This window comes from Loxodonta africana, chromosome 4 (genome assembly GCF_030014295.1).
Source record: "Loxodonta africana isolate mLoxAfr1 chromosome 4, mLoxAfr1.hap2, whole genome shotgun sequence".
NCBI lineage: Eukaryota > Metazoa > Chordata > Mammalia > Proboscidea > Elephantidae > Loxodonta > Loxodonta africana.
The window spans coordinates 68,225,110-68,245,330 of NC_087345.1; the positions used below are offsets into that span (position 1 = coordinate 68,225,110).

Below are 20,221 nucleotides of genomic sequence, written 5' to 3' on the forward strand. Positions count from 1 at the left end.
AATCTAAGAAGCTGGTAGGAAAATGAGTCCATTACCAAAATGCTTACTCAGGTACTCCAGCAGATCAAACCTGGAACCTACTAAAACAAAGCAATTGTTTCTTTAAAAATCTGTAGGGTTTAGAAAATTTCTGGGATCTATCTGTGAAGGCACCCTCTGGGCTCTGACAGTGACGTCTTAGGGAAACACTCACCACGCAAGGTGGGAAGAATAGGAGGTGGTGTTTTGTGGGCTCCTATGGTGGTTAGGTAGTTCTCAGAAGACAATACTGGAAATTAGCTTATTGCTGATGTCATGATTTTCACGATAATAAAAAAGAAAAAATTAGTGTCCTCAGGGCTATAAAAGCAGCAGCTTTTACCCTTCACATCACAAGAGGAACCATCGTAACAGGTAAATGTTTCAAGCAAACTTGGTATAATTGGTTTGTTTGGCATGATACTTCTTGACTAATTTCTTTTCCCTCATGCTATCTCTGCCTCTTTTTCTCTTGATACCAGGTTCTCTTGCTGTGATCGTCAATTGGTGGAGTTTGAGTTGTCTACATGGCCACCCTGCAGAAATCTGTGAGAACTTCCCTTATGAGGACTTTGGCCGCTGGCTGCCTCCTGCTCATTGCCCTGTTGGTACAGGAAGGGGCAGCCGTGCCCATCAGTTCTCACTGCAGACTTGACAAGGCCAACTTCCAGCAGTCCTATATCACCAACCGCACCTTCATGCTGGCTAAGGAGGTACTTGTCTCAATCTCTCTTTCTCGTTTTATTTACTTGGAACCTAAATAGTTTGTACAATTTTCTTCAGAGCATTTCTTAGGCCTTCAAATTCCCAGCACTTGTACCTACTTGTACACCAGAGACAGTTTTTAAATGTCCCTTATCGACTCTTTCGAGCCCTGGTGGTACAGAAGTTAAGAGCTTGGCTGACAATCAAAAGGTTGGCAGATCAAATCCACCGCCAGCTTCTTGGAAACCCTATGGGGCAATTCTAATCTGTCCTATAAGATTGCTATGAGTCGGCATTGACTAGATGGCAACAGTTTTTTCTTTATTATAGGCTCTTTGAAGAGCCAATTTTATCAGAGGACCTTTTTTTTTTTTTGGCCTTTAGGATATATAACACTGAGTTTTACTCAAAGAGGAGCCATTTGGTAGCCCACGTAATGATTTCTTTTTTGCTTCTTTCCTTGGTACATTCTATTAAACTCATGCAGACATCGGAATTCTTTCTTTGGTCTTCATGGGATTGCTCTGGGGAGAGGGGCTGGGATACATCTCTACTTACAGACTTCTCTCTGTCTCCTCAGTGTCCAGCTACTTAGTCTTTCCTTCTTTTCCAGGCCAGTTTGGCAGATAACAACACTGATGTTCGTCTCATTGGGGAGAAACTGTTTCATGGAATCCATGTAAGCCTAGTCGAGAGGAGCAGGGCAGGGTGCCAGTCATGGTTACTTAAAGGGTGGTGATGATGGTTTGGGTCTTCTAGATTTCTGCCTTTTGTGACCCCTGCTGTTTATCTTTGGCTCTGCAGATGAGTGAGCGCTGCTATCTGATGAAGCAGGTGCTGAACTTCACCCTGGTAGAAGTGCTGCTTCCACAGTCTGATAGATTCCAGCCCTATATGCAGGAGGTGGTGCCCTTCCTGGACAGACTGAGCAACAAGCTAAGCCAATGTGTAAGTTCTCCTCTCAGCCCAAGTCCCTCCATTCCTAGCTGCTTTCCTTACTTCTCTCCTTCCATTTAAAGCCCCCTTCTCCACCTTAGCCCCCAATGTTCCCCTCCTCCTCTCCTGTCCCCTCTACTCCCATGATGTTGGCAGTAAGAGGTGCTTCAGCAACACCATTGCCAAAAGTTATTTGGAATAAGAGAGTGTTTATTTGTTTGTTTGTGCTTTGAATCACATTTTTGAGTTTATGGTGGTGAACAGGGTCTAAAAATACAAGTACATGGAATCTTCACTTCTCCCTAGAAAATAGGAACTGGGGTTATGTGTGATGAGGAAAGTGTTGGGAGCTTTAAGGCAAAAAGCCTAGACGAGGAGATTGACTGAGTTGAAGTTGTTGGGGGTGGGGGGAGCTGAAGGGGGGATGGGAAACAAAAAGAAAGTGAAAAAGAGGAATGTGAGAAGTTTTAATGTTCAGGGTGGGTGTGCAGAGACTGCTGCCCCTTTTGATGTCATGGGAAGTGACAGAGTTAGAGGTGTGTGAACTTAATTCATCTGAACAGGTAACACTCTGAGCAAAGTTTTGAGTGGAATGGGCCCCTAGTATTTGTCATAGAAGGGCTACTGTTCATGCATGATATTTACATACTTTTCTGGTCCGAGGGCACCTTTTTTGATGATGTACAATTTGGGTTTTATTCCTGAGAGAATTTGCATAAACCACAACTTTTTCCACAAACTTAAACCTCAGCAGGATTTCCTAAAGTTGAAGAGAGGTCCCATGCAAGGGAAGTCACTGGATTTTGGCATCCAAGGGAATTCAAGAGCCTGGGAAATCCAGGTCACTGGTGAAATCTAGGTCACTGTGGGCAAAATTACTAGAAGCTCCAATACTGGGTGAATTTTAACATGCCTCAGATAGAGAGGCTGAGGTTCATTAAGCTTCAACATGACCACATTAAAATAGTTACTCTTGTTTTCATTTTGTAGCATATTCAAGGCAATGACCAGCACATCCAGAGAAACGTGCAAAAGCTGAAGGGCACAGTGAAAAAGGTACTACTGATAACTATTAATGCTAAGTGCTTAAATAGGAGAGGCAAATGTTTTTCTTTCTCTGTTACACTTTGTGATTTCTGTTTGATTCTTCTATCAGCAGGGTGATTATTTAGGTGCATATGTATAGATATATATGTGTGTATACATCGATAAATCGATTTCTAAAGTTTTCAAACCATAGAATTCTAGAACTTGCTGGGAACTTAGGTCATCTAGTCTCATTACCTCATGGTCTCAAACAACCACTGACAGAGCTGGTGTAGAACACAGGTGTCCTGAACTCCAGACCAGCACTTTTCCCAGCAGCAATACATACTTAGTTTTAGTATTATTAATTCTTAGGGGAATTTCAGTTTCCTATTGACTCATGTAGTGTGAGAAAAACTTGTTTAGCAGTAGAAATGTACCTGAGGCAAATATATTTTGAAGTGGTTTATAAAATCATTAATTTGGTGATTTAGAATTTGGAGAAATAAACTTAGGAGAGCAATAACAAAAGAGCTGGACTTGCAGATAGGGAAAATTTCTGGAATGGTTGGTACTCACATTTAATTATTCTAATATAATACCCAGTAGCTATGGATTTCTGTTTACAAAGTTTTAAATACAGTGAAAACATTAGCAAAGATTTGTTTATTTTATTGAAAAGGAAATCTGAATTTGAAATCATTTTTCCTCCTCTTTCCTCCTCCTCTTTCTTTCTGGCTTCTTCCCTCCTTCCCTCAACAAATCTCTAATGAGCATCTATCTATCATGGGCCAGTGTAGGTTTCTATAGTGAATTATACTCTTGGGTGGTCTAGTTGGGGATAAGACTCAACATCAAAAGACTCAAGCTAACTGTTGTGACTCACTCAAAATCCAGATGAATGGTTAAACCAGTTGCCTTCTAGTTGATATTGATTCATGGTGACCCTACATGTGTGTCAGAGTAGAACTATGTTCCATAGGGCTTTAGGTGGCTCCTTTTTCAGAAGCAGATCTCTGGGCCTTTCTTCCCAGATGCCTCTGGGTGGACATGAACTTCGAACCTTTTCATTTAAGTATGTTAACCATTTGCAACACTCAGGGATTCTGAGGAATGATAAGTAGCTGAGAAAGTGCACTTGTAAGCAGGTGCAATTAAACTTTCAGAATATACATGCTCTAGTTGATGGAATTTTCAGTAGCACACTTAACCTCATTTCCTTCTTTTTTTGATCTTGATATGTGTGTGTGTACATATATTTTAATTTCTTCCCAAGTCTAATTTCGTGAATGTAAATATTTCTCCCTTTGGTAATTGAAAGCTTTGCAGTTTTTCATTATGAAGAACAATTGTTATAGAACTGTTACTTAGATGCAGAGGGCTGAATATTAGCATGTCATACCAGAGAAGTGTTTTGTACCTTTTGGTTAAATACATTCCCGAGATCGGCATACTTTATTATCTTTATATAAGTGAAGTGAGAAAAATCTAGTAGTGATCTGTATGGGAAAACAGAGATTTTAAAAGCTTTAATCCATTTTACAGAGAATCAACTCCCATATTTGCCATGTGGGAGAGTGATTGTGCTTTTTTTCTGTAGAAAGCACATGCAAGAGAAAAAAATTATTTAAAGAAAGCTCACCTGGTCTGGAGTGGGAGGGGCAGTCCTGGGAGGTATTAGTTCCCCATCACTGGAGACAACAGGGAGCCAGGCTGCAGCAGAGCATATGAGAGCAGGGCTAGGTGAGCTTCAAAACTCTTCGTGGTCTAGGGAGTCTGAGACAGAAAAAGTATCCTCTGGCACTATGTCAGAGGAAGCAGGGGAAAGTGGGGTGATGGAAGAAAGGAGGGATAGAGAGAAGAACAAAGTATAGAAGACAATGGTCTTATGATTTTCTTGAAATAATCTGGAATAGATTTAATGGATGATCTTCAGTGGAGGATGCTTTGAGTTTGCATTTGGTTTCTCTGCCCCATTGCATTTGAGAGCCTCATCTGCATACTACTTGGAAGGAGGAGAAAGGGGCTGGGTGTTAGGACCTGTATTTGACTTTCTATTAATTAAATCAACTGGAAAGGACTCATTTGGTATTTTTCCCATAAAAGTGAAACCTTTTTTGTTTGTTTGTCAAGAAGGTGAAGAACAAAAAAAGCTAAAGCTGGTAAATATGTGATTTTGTTTAGGCTATTTGAGCTGAGTTGTTATAAATACTGGTCATAGACGGTTGTGGGACTATGACACAGGGCAAGGCACATGAATGGCATTCAGGATCCCCAAGTCCCAGCATAACTGATATGCTTGCTTTGGCAAGGAAAGGGGTGACCAAGCCTCTGGCCAGGTTTTAAACATCTTCATTCATGTGCAGTGCAGTTGTGATGATGCCTGCTGGTGCCTACTCAGTTCCAATAAACAGTTTTAAGGTCTTTGGCAAGTCCTATGTTACTCTTGTTAAAAGAACATCCTCATCATAGTCTTTTTGAAAAAGCTAAATAAAGCTTGATTTGTGTCTCCAGCAAAATCATTCTGATTTGTTCCTCTATGGAAAACATGGTGAAAATGCTCAAACTTTTGTGTTCTTATTTCACAGCTTGGAGAGAGTGGAGAGATCAAAGCAATTGGAGAACTGGGTTTGCTGTTCTTGGCCCTGAGGAATGCCTGTGTTTGACTAGAGCAAAGCTGGAAAATGAATACCTAACCCTTCTTGCCTGTTAGAAAGAACAATAAGATGATCTTTTTTTTTTTTTTTTTCTTTCTTTTACCTAAAGGAAAATGGGAAGTCACACTTGACCATCATGGGTGGATTCCAAGTGAACGAACCCCTGCTTAGCTTAAAAAGGAAAAAATGTCCCTTGTGTATGTCTGACTAGAAAGTGGACCTTTTAAGCATAAATAGATTTATTGATAGCATTTTATTGCAACTGGTGTCTTACACAGAGAAAATATTGTATTTTTTAAGTAACTATCTATTCCCACAAAAAAGATTGCTTCCTGTTCCTTTGGGGGGCGGGGGGGGAGAAAAGAACCCTTAAATAACTTTGTGCTTCCATATAACAAATACTTTGTATTTATTGATTTATTTATTGTTATAAGCATACATTTTATTTATATGAATTTATTTATAGAAATGTATATTTCTACTTGATTTTAAGACTATTATTAATATTTATGATAATAATTATGTAATATGTGTATTTGACCTCAATAAATACTTTGATTTCCTAAATCTTTTGGCTTTCTGGTTTTTTCCCTTCAAAATTATCATTATCATCATCATCTAACCATTCCCATTTACTAACTGGGCCAAGAACCACATATAAATGACTTTTTTCTTCACTATAAGCCAATGAGGTGGGAATTCCTATTATTCCCATTTTGAAGATGAGAAAATTGAATCAGAGACACTTTGTTTAACCATATGTATTGACCTTTATTGAACCAGGTCTTTCTGATTTCAAGAGTTTTTGCTGTATTGTCTATACAGGTTTATTAAGTTGATTCAGCACGTAACTCTGAAACTGAAAAAGGTAAGTAAGATACTGAAAAGCACCCATCTGCATTATTAGCAGTTTGTAGAAAAAAGAAAGGGGTGATATAATTCAGAAGAAATACATGCAGCCTGTATTGCCGTAGATGAGCTGCTTCAGTTCTAGTTAGCCTAATAGTGGGGGCATTCTCCATTGTTCCCTTAAGTCAGGCAATAAGATAATGGAGAGCTGTTGTTAAGAGCTATGGCTGGTAACCAAAATAGTTGGTAGTTGGAATCCACCAGCTCCTCCTTGGAAACCCTAGGGTGCAGTTCCACTCTGTCCAACAGGGTCCTATGAGGCGGAATCAACTCGATGGCCATGGGTTTGATTTTTTAATGTATTTTATGGGTCTTCTCTAATAGTGCAGCTTAGCACTGATAGAGAAGTCTTGTGGGTAGAAGATGGGCATGATATTGTGAAACACGTTGAGAGAGATAAAGTTGTACATCTTTAATATTTGTGCAGTGGTACAGAGTAGAGAGAGCAGAGGTAAAGATAAAGGTTGGACTAGTCTTACCCAGGAGAAGTGGGCAGTTGAAGAGTGGCACTGAAGAGTGGTTCCTTGGGGGAAAGGGCTTCAAGAGATCGTGTAGGTCTTTTTATACACAGTGTAAGTCAGTGGTCAGCTGTCTAAAGTGTTTCCTTTTCCAAACAATCAGAAGCCACGGGTTTATTTTACAGGCTACTCCCCAGTTGTTCGTCCAGTTGCCAATCACCACTCACCATAGGGTTTCAAAGACTGTTAAGTTTCTGTTTGTCAAGGGGTAGGTCAAGTCTGGTGGTGAGATAATCACACTGATGAGCACACATCGCCTAAGATGCACTTTCACTGGTAGATAAAGCGGAGTTAATACCTCTGGATATGAGCCCCAAATGCTGAATGCTCAAAGTGATTACTTTTTAACACTTGAAAGAGATCTTGCAGCATATTTGCCCCATGCAATATGTCACCTGATTTCTTGACTGTTGCATCCATAGGTGTTGAATGTGGATCAAAGTAAAATGAAGCCCTTGCCAATTTCAAACTTTTCTGCCTTTATCATGATGTTGCTTATCGGTCCAGTTGTGAGAATTTTTCTTGTCTTTTTGTTGAGGTGTAATCCATACTGAAGGCTGTAGCCTGATCTTTCTTCAGTAAGTGTGTCAAGTTCTCTTTGCTTTCAGCAAGCAAGGTGTACCATCTGCATATTACAAGTTGGTAATGAGTCTTCCTCCAATTCTGATGCTGCCTTCTTCTTCATATTGGCCAGTTTCTTGGATTATATGTTCAGCGTTCATCTTGAAAAGAAAAGATACAACGTGACCCACATATTTCTGATTTTAAACCACCCAATATCCCTTCTTCTGTTTGAAAAACTGTCTCTTGGCCTATGTCTAAGGTCTTCATGAGCACAGTTAATTATTCTGAAATTCCCATTCTTCGAAATGTTTTCCATAATTCGTTATAATCCACACAATCCAATACCCTTTGCATAGTCATTAAAACACAGGTAAACATCTTCCTGGTATTCTCTGCTTTCAGCCAAAATCCATCTGACATCAGCAATGATATCCCTTGTTCCTTGTCTTCTTCTGAATGTGGCTTGAGTTTCTGGCAGTTCCCTGTCAATATATTTCTGCAATCATTTTTGAATTTTCTTCAGCAAAATCTTACTTGTATGTGATATTAATGATGTTGTTTGAAAGTTTCCACATTTTGTTGGATTGCTTTTCTTTGGAATGGGACACATATAGATCCCTTCCAGTAGATTGGTCAGGAAGCTCTTTTCAAAATTTCTTGGCATAGACAAGCGAGCACTTCCAGAGCTGCATCTGTTTGTTTAAACATCTCAATTGGTATTCCTTCAATTTCTAGAGCTTTGTTTTTTGTCCTTCAGTGCAACTTGGATTTCTTCCTTCTGTACCATTTGTTCTTGACCATAAGCTACCCCCTGAAATGGTTAAATGTTGACCAGTTCTTTTTGGTACAGTGACTCTATATTTCTTCCAACTTCTTTTGATGCTTCCTCTGTTGTTCAGTATTTTACCCACAGAATTCTTCACCACTGCAATGTGAGGCTTGAACCTGAAAGGTTAAGAAATGATGAACGTGTCCTTCCCTTTGGGTTTTCTAACTCCAGTCTTTGCACATTCCACTATAATACTTTGTCTTTTTAAGGTAGTCTTAGAAATCTTCTGTTAAGCTCTCTTACTTCATCTGTATTTCCTTTTGCTTTAGCTTCTCTACTTTCAAGAGCAAGTTTCATAGTATCTTCTGATCTGCATTTTGGTTTTTTTTATTTCTTTCTCATGTTTTCAAGGATCTTTTTCTTTCTTCAGCTATGATTTCCTGGATGTCATCCCACAACTTTTCTGGTCTTCGATCAGTAGTGTTTCATGCATCAAATATTTCCTTGAGATTTTGTTATGGATTCAATTGTGTCCCCCAGAAATGTGTGTCAACTTGGCTAGGGCATGGTTCCCCATATTGGGTGGTCATCCACCATTTTGTGATCTGATGTGATTATCCTATGTGTTGTACATCCTGACCTCTACGATGTTAACGATGTAGGATTAGAGGCAGTTATGTTAATGAAGCAGGACTCAATCTACAGGATTAGGTTGTATATTGAGTCAATCTCTTCTGAGACATAAAAATGAGAATTGAGCAGACAGGCGGTAGAGCTCATGCTAGCAGAAAAAAGTGCCAGTAGCAGAGCACATCTTTTGGACCTAGAGTATCTGCACTAAGAAGCTCCTAGACTAGGGGAAGATTGATGATAAGGGCTTTCTCCCAGAAATGGCAGAGAGTGAAATTATTCCCTCAAGCTGAACCCTGAATTTGGACTTCTAGCCTCCTAGAGTGTGAAAGAATTAATTTCTGTTTGTTAAATCCATCAATTTGTGGTATTTCTGTTATAGTAGGACTAGATAACTAAGAATTGTCTCTAAATTAAGTGCAATATACTCACAATCATACTTTGGCTCTCATGGACTTGTTCTAATTTTCTTCAGCTGCAACTTGAACTTGCATGTGAGCAATTGATTGTCTGTTCCACAGTAGGCCCTAGCCTTGTTCTGACGGATGAAATTAAGCTTCTTCATTGTTTATTTCCACAGGTGTAGCTGATTTAATTCCTGTGTATTCCATCCAGTGGGATCCACGTGTATAGACCACCATACACATACAAGGAAGACTAATTAATATGAGTTTTATTCAAATTTATTCACCAACCATGCGAAAGATGAAGTAATTGAAGTTTTTTTTTTTTTTTTTTTTACCAACTTCTGCAGTCTGAAATTGATCAAACATGCAATCAAGATGCATTGATAATTACTGGTAATTGGAATGCAGAAGTTGGGAACAAAGAAAAAGGGTAAGTAGCTGGAAAATATGACCTAGGTGATAAAAATGAAGCTGGAGATCACATAATAGAATTTTGCAAGACCTACTTTCTCTAAAGGCGTATTAATTAATATTCCAAAAAAAAAAAAAAAAAAAACCCAAAGCCAGTCCCATCAAGCTGATTCCAATTCATAGGGACCCTATAGGACAGAGTAGAACTGCCCCACTACACCACCAGGGTTTCCTAGTTAATATTAGCAAATTTTAAATTCCAATTCCCTTATCAATATTTAGGTATATTCTGTGATTTTTCTCAAAAGCAAGCCCAATTTGGATTAATCCTAAGGCCATTGTTACTCAATTATTATGCTATTACTGTATCTTTATTATTATTATTATTAAAAGTGGGTTCAAGAACCCCTTCTTCAAAAAATTTTTTTTAATTGTACTTTAGATGTAGGTGTACAAAGGAAACTAGTTTCTCATTAATCAATTAATATGGACGTTGTTTTGTGACATTGGTTGCCAAACTCATGACATGTCAACATTTTCACCCTCTTGACCCTGGGCTCTCCATTACCAGCTCTCCTGTCCTCTCCTGTCCTCTCGTCCCGTCCCTGGGCTGGTGTGCCCATTTAGTCTCATTTTTTTTTTTTTTTTTACTGGCCTGTATAATCTTTGGCTGAATGGTGAACCTCAGGAATGACATCATTACTGAGCTAAAAGGGTGTCTGGGGGTCATACTCCCCAGATTTCTCCAGTCTCTGTCAGATCAGTAAGTCTGGTATTTGTGCGTGTGTGTGTGAGTTAGAATTTTGTTCTACATTTTCCTCCAGCTGTCTCTGAGACCCTCTATTGTGATCCCTGTCAGAGCAGTCAGTGGTGGTAGCTGAGCATCCTCTAGTTGTGCTGAACTCAGTCTGGTGAAGGCTGTAGAACTTGTTGTCCGTTAGTCCCTTGGACTAATCGTCCCCCTTGAGTGTTTGGTTTTCTTAATTCTCCCTTGCTCCAGAGGGGCTGAGACCAGTGGAGTACCTTAGGTGTCTGCTCAGAAGCTTTTAAGATCCCAGATGCCACTCGCCAAAGTAGAATGTAGAACATTTTCTTTATAAACTATGTTATGCCAGTTGAGCTAGATATTCCCTGAAATCATGGTTCCCACAGCCCTCAGCCTAGTAATTTGGTCCCTCAGGGAATTTGGATGTGTTTGTGGAGCTTCCACCACCTTGCCTTGGGCAAATTGTGCTGGCTCCCCCAGTATTGTGTACCATCTTACTCTTCACCAAATTTACCACTTATCTATTGTCTGTTCAGTGTTTTTCCCTTCCATCCCTCACCTCCCTCGAAACCATCAAAGTTTGTTTCTTTTTGTGTGTAAACCTTTTCATGGGTTTTTATGATAGTGGTCTCATACAATATTTGCCCTTTTGTGCTTGAGTTATTTCACTCAGCATAATGCCCTCCAGATTCATCCATGTCGTGAGATGCTTCTCAGGCCGATCATTGTTCTTTATCATTATGTAGCATTCCATTGTGTGTACGTACCATAATTTGTTTATGCATCCACCTGTTGTTGGGATCCTAGGTTGTTTCCATCTTGTTGCTACTGTGAACAATGCTGCAATGAACATAGGTGTGCACGTGTTTATTCATGTGAAGGCTCTTATTTCTCTAGGATTATTCTCAGGAGTGGGATTGCTGTATCATATGATATTTTTATTTCTAGCATTTTAAGGAAGAGCCATATTGTTTTCCATAATGGTTATATCACCACGCCTTCCTGCCAGAAGTGTGTAAGAGTTGCAATCTCGCTGCAGCCCCTTCAACATTTGTTATTTTCTGTTTTTTTGATTCATGCCAATAAGGTTGGGGTGAGATGATATTCCAAAGTCTTAGGCTGGGTTCTCTAGAGAAGAAAAACCAGTAAAGCATATATATATATATATATATATATATATATATATATATATATATTTATATCAAAGAAACAGTTCATGTGATTGTAGAGTCTGGAACGTCCCAAGTCTGTGAATCAAGGTAGAGGCTTCTCCTGATTCATGTAACCACATGGGCTGGAGAACCCAAGATTGGCAGGTCAGAGAGCAGGGCCCTTGCTCACAGGCTGTGAAGATCAATGAACCCCAGGATAGGCAGGTAAACTGCTAGCTCAAGAACTGGAGGTCAAATGAAAAAGAGGCAGCTGCAGGATCCAGAGAGGGCAAAAGCCAGAATGCCCACTTATATTTGGATGCAGGCTACATAGCAAGGAAACTCCCTTTCAGCTGATTGACTGCTCACAGCAGATCCCATCATGGGGGTGATCTCAACCAAACACTAAGATTCATGGCCCAGCCAAGTTGACACATAATCTTAATCTTTCCCATCACATTCATTGTGGTTTTGATTTACATTTCTCTAATGGCTGGTGATTGCACACATTTCCTCATGTATCTGTTAGCCACTTGAATGTCTTCTTTGGTGAAGTGTCTATTCATATCCTTTGCTTGTTTTTTAATTGGATTATTTGACTTTCTGTTGTAGAGGTGTTGGATTTTCCTGCAGATTTTAGAGAATAGACTTTTGTCAATTTTTTTTTTCCCCTAGTCTGTAGGTTCTCGTTTTCCTCTTTTGGTGAATTCGTTTGATGAACATAAGTGTTTAAATTTTTAGAAGATCCCAGTTATCTAGCATATGTTGTGGTGTTTGTGTATTTTTAGTTATGGTTTATATCCTGTTAATGCCTTGTATTAGGGTATCTAGCATTGATCCTAATTTTCTTCTATGATATTTACAATTTTTGGTTTTGTATTTAGGTTTTTGATTCATTTTGAATCAGTTTTTGTGTGTGGTGTGAGGTATAGGTCCCGTTTCACTTTTTTGGAGATGGACATCCTATTTTGCCTGTACCATTTGTTTCAAAGAGTGTCTTACCCCCATTTAATGGACTTTGTGTCTTTGTCAAAGATCAGGTGACCGTAGGTGGATGCATTTACATCTGTGTTCACAATCCTGTTCTATTGGTCAATGCCTGTCATTATTCCAGTACAAAGCTGTTTTGACTACTGCAGCTGTACAGTAGGTTCTGAGGTCAGGTAGTGTGAGTCCTCCTAATTTATTCAATAGTGCTTTATTTATCCTGGACATCTTCCCTTTCCACACAAAGTTAATGAAAGGTTTTTCCATGTGTTTAAAGTTTGCTGTTGGGATTTGGATCGGGTTTGCCTTGTATTTGTAGATTGCTTTGGCTAGAATTGACAATTTCACAAAGTTTAGTCCACCTATCCATGAACATGGTATGTTTTTCCATTTATGTAGGTCTCTTTTGGTTTCTTGTAGTAGTGTTTTGTAGTTTTCTTTGTATAGTCTTTTACATCCCCGGTTAGATTTATTCCTAAGTATTTAATTTACTTTTTTAGGGACTTTTATAAATGGTATTGTTTTCCTGATTTCCTTTCCACAGTTCTCTTTATTGGCGTATAGGAATCCAACTGATATTTGTATGTTTATCTTGTATCCTGCTACTCTGCTGAATCTTTCTATTAGCTCCAGTAGTTTTCTCATGGAGTCTTCTGGATTTTCTATGTATAGTATCATCTTCCACAAATAGGGACAGTTTTACTTCTTCCTTACCAGTTTGGTGCCTTTATTTCTTTTTCTTGCTTTGTTGCTCTATGTAGGACTTCCAGCACACTGTTAAGTAAGAGTGGTGATAAAGGGCATCCTTGTCTTGTTCTTGTTCTTGTTCTCAGGGGGAACGTTTTCAGCCTCTCTCCATTAAGAATGATGTTTGTTGCCTGTTGGTTTTGTGCGGATGCCCTTTATTATGTTGAGAAATTTTCCTTCTATATCTATTTTATCGAGAGTTTTTATCAGGAATGGATGTTGCACTTTGTAGAATGCCTTTGTGGGTCAATTGAGATAATCATGTGATTCTTTCATTAATGTGGTAGAGTACATTGATTGATTTTCTAATCTTGAACCATTCTTGCATACCTGATGTGAATCCCAGTTGGTCTAGGTGTATTATTTTTTGATGTGATGCTAAAATCTATTGGCTAGAATTTTGTTGGAGCCCTGGTTGCATAGTGGTTAAGAGCTCAGCTATTAACCAAAAGGTTGGCAGTTCGAATCCACTAGCCACTCCTTGGAAACCCTATGGGTCAGCTCTACTCTGTCCTACAGGATCGTATGAGTAGGAACTGACTCAACAGCACATAAGAACAACAATATCTCTCATGAACAGAGATGCGAGAATTTTTGTCTCTCTATTCATGAGAGATATTGGTCTGTAATTTTTTTGTGTGTGTGTGTGATATCTTTGCCTGGTTTTGTTATCAGTGTTATGCTGGCTTCATAGAATGAATTTGGAAGTGTCCCTTCTATTTCTATGTTCTGAAATAGTTTGAATAGTACCTATGTGAGGTCTTCTGTGAATGTTTAGTAGCATTCTCCAGTGATGCCATCTGGGCCAGGGCTTTTTTTTTGTTGGAAGTTTTTTAATTACCTTTTATACCTCTTCTCTTGTTATATGTTTGTTCAGATTTTCAAGTTTAGTTTGTGTTATTTTGGATAGGTAGTGTGTTTCTAGAAATTTTTCCATTTCCTCTAGGTTTTCAAATTTTTTGGAGTATAGTTTTTCATAGTACTCTGTTATGATCCTTTTTATTTCAGTTGGGTCTCTTGTAATGCCCACCATTTTATTTCTTCTTTGGGGTTTTTGAGTCCACTCCTGTTTTTCTTTTGTCAATTTGGTCAATGTCTTTTTGATCCTTTTGAAGGATCAGCTTTTGGTTTTGTTGATTCTTTCTATTGTTTTTCTATTCTCTATTTCATTTATTTCTGCTCTGATCTTTACTATTTCCTTTCTTCTAGTGGCTGTGGGCTTCTTTTGCTGTTCACTTTCTATTTGTTTGAGTTGTGTACCTAATATTTTGATTTTGTCATTCTCTTCTTTTTTGTTGTGTGCACCTATTGCTACAAATTGACCTCTGAGCACCACCTTTGCTGTGTCCCAAAGGTTTTGGTATGATGTGTTTTCATTCTAGGAATTCTTTCATTTTACTTTTGATTTCTTCTATTACCCAGTGGTTTTCCAGCAGGGTGTTATTCAGTTTCCATATATTTGATTTTTTTCTCTTGTTCTTCCTGTGTTAGCTTCTATTTTATGGTGTTGTGACTAGAGAAGATACTTTGTATTATCTAAATTCTTTTGGTTTTCTTGAGGGTTACTTTGTGGCCTAAGATGTGGTCTATTCTGGAGAACGTTCCATGTGTGTTGAAAAAGAATGTGTACTTGGCAGCTGTTGGGTGGTAAGTTCTATATATATCTATGAGCTCATGTTGGCTGATTGTGGCCTTTAGCTCTTCTGTATCTTTGTTGAGTTTCTTTCTAGGTGTCCTGTCCTTTTTCAAGAGTGGTGTATTGAAGCCTTCTACTATTAATGTAGAACTATCAGTTTCTTTTTTTGGGTGCTGTTAGAGTTTGTTTTTTGTATTTTGGATTCCAATCATTTTGTGTGTAGATATTTATTATGGTTATGTCTTCATGGTGGATTGTCCCTTTAATCATTATATAATGGCCTTCTTTGTCTTTAATGGTGTATTTTGTTTTAAAGTCGATTTTATCTGAGATTAGCTGTTTGCTTGATGTATTTTTCCATCTTATGATTTTTAGTAAATTTTCATCTTCATTTCTAACGTGTGTCTCTTGTAGAGTGCATACCGATGGGTCCTTTTTTTAAAAAATCCATTCTGTCATGCTGCGTCTCTTTATGGGTGCATTTAAGCCACTTATGTTCAGTGGGATTATTGATAGGTGTGAGTTTATTGGTGTCATTTTGTAGTGCTTATTTTCTGTGGTGCTGACTTTTTTTTTCTTACTCTTCTGTACTGAATCTTTGTTTGTTTGTGCCCCTCTTGCTGGGTGGCACAGCAGGGCTTGTCAGGATGGGGCAGGGGCAGGGGCAGTGCAGGGCCTCTGTAGGAAAGCAAAGGACAAGGAAAAGGGGAAAGGTAAAGAAAAATGAAAAATATGGTGCTGTGGAAGTTGGCTGGTGGTGGCAGCACAAACCTGGGAAGGCAATGTGCCAGAGGCTTTACAGCCGATTGGCACAGCACAGCCCACCAAGAAGTTGGGGGTGGCACATGGAACTGGGTTGATGGGAGAAAGGAAAGGAAGGAAGGGAAAGAGAGAGAAGAAACAATAATAATAATAAAAAGAAACAGTAAATAAAATGGCAGTGATGGGGGATGGTAATTGTCAACATTGCAGATCCGGTACAGTCATGTGCAGTGACTCTTATACCAAGCTGTGCAGCATGCCCTTCCAGAAGTGGTGGAGGTGGCATATAGTGCTGGGTGGATGGGAGAAAGGAAGGGATGGAAAGGAGGGAGAAGAGAAGAAACAGGAAAAAAAGAAGAAAAGAAAAACAAAAAGAAGCAAAAAAAAAAAAAAAGAGGAAACAAGCCAAAAAAAAAATCACAGCCCATCAGGAAAAGGAGGGGATAGCACAGGGGGCTAGCTGGGTGGGAGAAACAAAAGGAAGGAAGGGATAGAGAGAAAAGCAAAAAAAAAAAAAAAAAAAAAAAGGCCAAAAGAACAAACAAACCAGAAAGAAAGAAAAAGAACAGGCAAAAAAAAAAAACTGAAGAAATCACAGCCCAACAGAAAGCGGAGGGGAAGCACACAGGGCTAGCTGGGTGGGAGAAAAAAAGGAAGGAAAGAAGAGAGATAAAAGCAACAACAACAAAAAAGCCAAAAACAAAGAAACAAACAAAAAACCCACACACACATGTGAACACACACACACACAATAAATATATAAAAAATTATAAAAAGGAACAAAGCAACAAATCCCCAAAACGACAACCTGTTCAAGAAGGGGATTGGATGGGACGTAGAGCTAGCTGGGCAGGAGAAAGAAAAAGAAGGAAGAGAGAGAGAAAAACATAAACATCAAAAAAAAAAAAAAAAAAAAGAATAAACAAACCAAAAATCACAGCCTGCTAAGAAAGTGAGGCGATGGCACATGGGACTACCTGGGCAGGGGAAAGGAAAGGAAGGAAGGGTGTGAGAAGCAACAATGACAAAAAAAACCCCAAAAAGAAAAAGCAAAAACAAACAAACAAAAAATATCAAAAATACAAGCCAAAAAAATGAAAAAATGGCGATGGTGGGAGCAGGGTAGGCCCTGGCAGCAGTGAGCTATAGTGCCTCAACAAGCAACTGTGGACTGCTGGCAAGCAGTGGGGGCAGCATAGAGGGAAGAAGGATAGGGAGTGGGAAAAGGTATATCCCTGGTTACCAGGTTCTCTGTCTCCCGCTAGGAGCTCTGTGGAGTAGCCTTCCAGTACACCCTGTCCACAGTCCTTGGTGGCTCAGGTCCAAGAAGGCAAATCTGGGCAGCAGTGAGCTGATATCTCTCTGGCTGAGGAACCATGGCCCATGGGCAAGAGGTGGAGGCCTCGTACAGGGAAGAAGGGGGTGGTGTGGGAAAGCCTGTATCCCCTGCGGTTACCGAGTACTCTGTCTCAAGATGGGAGCTCCGTGAAGATGACTTCCCATACTTCCTGACTGAGTTCTTTGGCAGCCGTAGCCCAAGATGGTGAATCTGGCCATGTTAGCTAGTATGGGACTCCATTCTGCAGCTCCCCTCCTTCTCTGTTCTCTGTCAGTTTATTTCATTCTGTGCTGGACGGAGTTTATTCCTTCATTTGGTACTTAGGGTTCCAGGATTGATGTTTGTATCTGTTTTACTTAGTTTTTTGGGTCTTCACTGCAGAGGGACGGCATGGTGCTTCTGTCTATAGTGCCATGATGGCTCTGCCTCCTAGAACCACTTTTTGGTAAAATATTCCAACAGCAACAAAAGTTATTTTTTTAAACAGAATGAAATATTATTAGCTTAGTTCATTTCATTGCAATAATTTGGAAGTCATAACCTAATTGCATGTCTTTTAAAACGTGCGTTTCAAACTTGCCATGGATTCAAACTGACATCTTGACCAACTAACCCAAATTAGTAATGCTTCCCCTAACTTAAAGCCACACACAGGCTTTGAATTAGCACAGTGACAAAGGAGAAAAGGAGCATTTTCTCAGGGTTAACTTTGTGATGTTTTAAAACCAAATCAGCTCAGAAATGGAACTGTTTCATCATTCATATTTTCAAAGGTTCAACAGAGTTGTGAGAATATAAGAAACGTCTAGTTTACCTGGTCCACAATTTTCCTATCAAGAGGTTGAGCAGGTCTGGTAAAACTTCACCAAGATACCTGGAGTTCTGAAAATGAATTTTTAAAATTAGGTTTTTAATAATATTAAATAATACTAAATTAAGCAAAATGCATTTGAGAAAAGTAATAATCCTAACATTGATTTGAGAATTGGGATAAATTATTCATTGGTATTAGTTAATTAACTACATCTTTGGATCTCTGGTGGTACAAGCAGGTGTGACTTAGAATTCTTTATACTTATGTACTAGTCAAAATAATACAGGACAAGAATGGAATAGCCCCTTAAATCAATGACAGTAGATGGCAGACATTAGGAAGCAAATGTCAAATTTTGCTGTATGCAAAAGACTGGTGATAAATTTGCACAAATATGTTTTTTTTCTGCCTTTAAAATTGATTTCACTACTTGGCACTACTAGAGCAGAAAATACACTTGTTTATATTATGGCACATTCCCATGGGTATAGCCCTCCCTTTAAGATGAGATGCAGTATCGATTCATAAGCTTTAGCCCTCAGGAGGAAGAGAAAGGTGGCTGTGGTTGACAAGTGTCTTTGTAGTCAGAGCATAGCAGGGACGGGTAGGGTGGAGTGGGCATTGTAGGAAGTGGTCCTGGGTCTCTTCAGGGTCAGCTTTGGACAGAACTGTGAAGTAAATAAAGTTTATCTTTGGAAACCTTAGTCTCTGGGTTTTGTTCTTTGCCAGGTACTTCTACTTCCTCCTCCCCTCTGAGCCTGGCAAGAAGTCCTTGCTTCCCATGTTTTCAGAAGATGAGTATCCCAACAGTCTGTCCATGCCAATCTGGTACTCATGCACACCTAGGTGAAAGTGATGATTAACAACTTACCACCTTATTTCTCCCATAAAGTAAATAGGAATTAAATATAATACATAAGACCTCAGTGGAGAAAATATTGAAACACTGCCAAAGGGTATAAAAGGTAATCTTAAGTGGTAGAGAGATGGTCAATGGTCTTGGAAGGAATGAGTTCACATTATCAAGATATTAATTCTCCTGGAATTAATCTGTAAATTAAATGAAAACTCAATCATTATGCTTCAGCTTGGCCACATTGAAATATTTACTCTTGTTTTCATTTTGTAGCATATTTATGTTAATTCACTAAATATGAGAGACAAATGTTGTCCACTCTTTGATTTTCTGTAATTTCTATTTGATTCTTCTACCAGCAGGCTGATTATTTAGGCACATGTGTATATAGATGAATCTATGTATGTATAAATCAACTTCTCAATTTTGAAAATCATGATTCTAGAACTTGTTGGGATCTTAGGTCATCTAGTCTCATTACCCTGTGATCTCAAGATGGCCAGTGACAGAACCAGGGCTCTGTGAATATTTATTCATCACCTTCTGTATACCAGACATTCACCTAGGTGCTACTGTACAGGGTTCTGGGCAAAAACAGGCATATTGGGTAATAAGAAATTGGGTAAAGAAAAGCTTTCTCACCTTTATGAACGGCCCCAAACAAACATTTGGAATAAATGGATTATTTACTCTCTCAGCTTCCTTTTTTTATCTTTCTCCTAAGACCACTTTCCCAAACGCTGTGTCCTCACACCATCCTAACCCTTCACGGTGGCCCCTCACCTGAGTTTGTACCATCTCACAAAGTGCTCAGCATTCTACAACTATTCATTTCCTTTCTCCCAGTTCCCTAACACTCCCGATCTTAACTAGTTGTGAAGGGAAAAATCTGATTAAACTAAATTTTACTAATTCACACTCCTTTCCTCAGCAATAGATGAATCGTGTTTTGAAAACAGATTGCTTAATTACTGAAAAGTATTCAAATGAAATATAGATTGTTGTGGAAAGAAAATGAGTAAGATTTGTAAGTGAGGAGATGACCTTGGGTAGGGGAACAATCAAGTTGGCCTACCTTGTCTGGGCGTCTGTGCTGAGGGTCAGCTTCACTAAAGGTTTTAACTTTTTCCAATTTCTCTTCTGTCACTTTAGAACTGGGAGACTTATCTAAAATTTGCATCGCTTGCCATCGAGTAAAGTATTCTTAATAATTTAAAATCAACTTTTGTTCCTTGTATTGCCAGATTCTTTTCTTCTTAAATCCATTAGCATAATAAAAACATTTATGTGATTGTTTGGAAACATGATTCTGAAACTTGTGTGTTATTTAGAATAACCACAGAAAATTTCAAAATAAGCTCATATCTGCTGAATCCACCATATTCTTTTATTAAAGAATTTGCATGTTAAAAAGTGGTGATTAGATTGTTCAGAATTTATTCCTAAACTTAAATTGAAATTGATTATAATGCAATGAATAAAATTTTAAGATGGACTTGTGTCTACCATAATTGCTATGATTGCTTAAGAGAAAGTCCCAATATGGGAAGAAAACAGTGACTAGAATAGGCAACACTTTTATTTTTAAAACGTAAGTCCTTGTTTAGGGTTAA

At 38.8% G+C, this 20,221-nt stretch overlaps 1 protein-coding gene across 1 annotated transcript; it reads left to right on the plus strand.

Moving 5' to 3' along the window:
- Positions 1-545: 545 nt before the first annotated feature.
- LOC100664424 (interleukin-22-like) lies at positions 546-5,351 on the plus strand. Its single transcript, XM_003405190.1, has 5 exons — positions 546-731; positions 1,337-1,402; positions 1,528-1,671; positions 2,650-2,715; positions 5,274-5,351. The coding sequence occupies exons 1-5, from the start codon at positions 546-548 to the stop codon at positions 5,349-5,351; spliced, it is 540 nt and encodes a 179-aa protein (XP_003405238.1).
- The last annotated feature ends 14,870 nt before the right edge of the window (positions 5,352-20,221 follow it).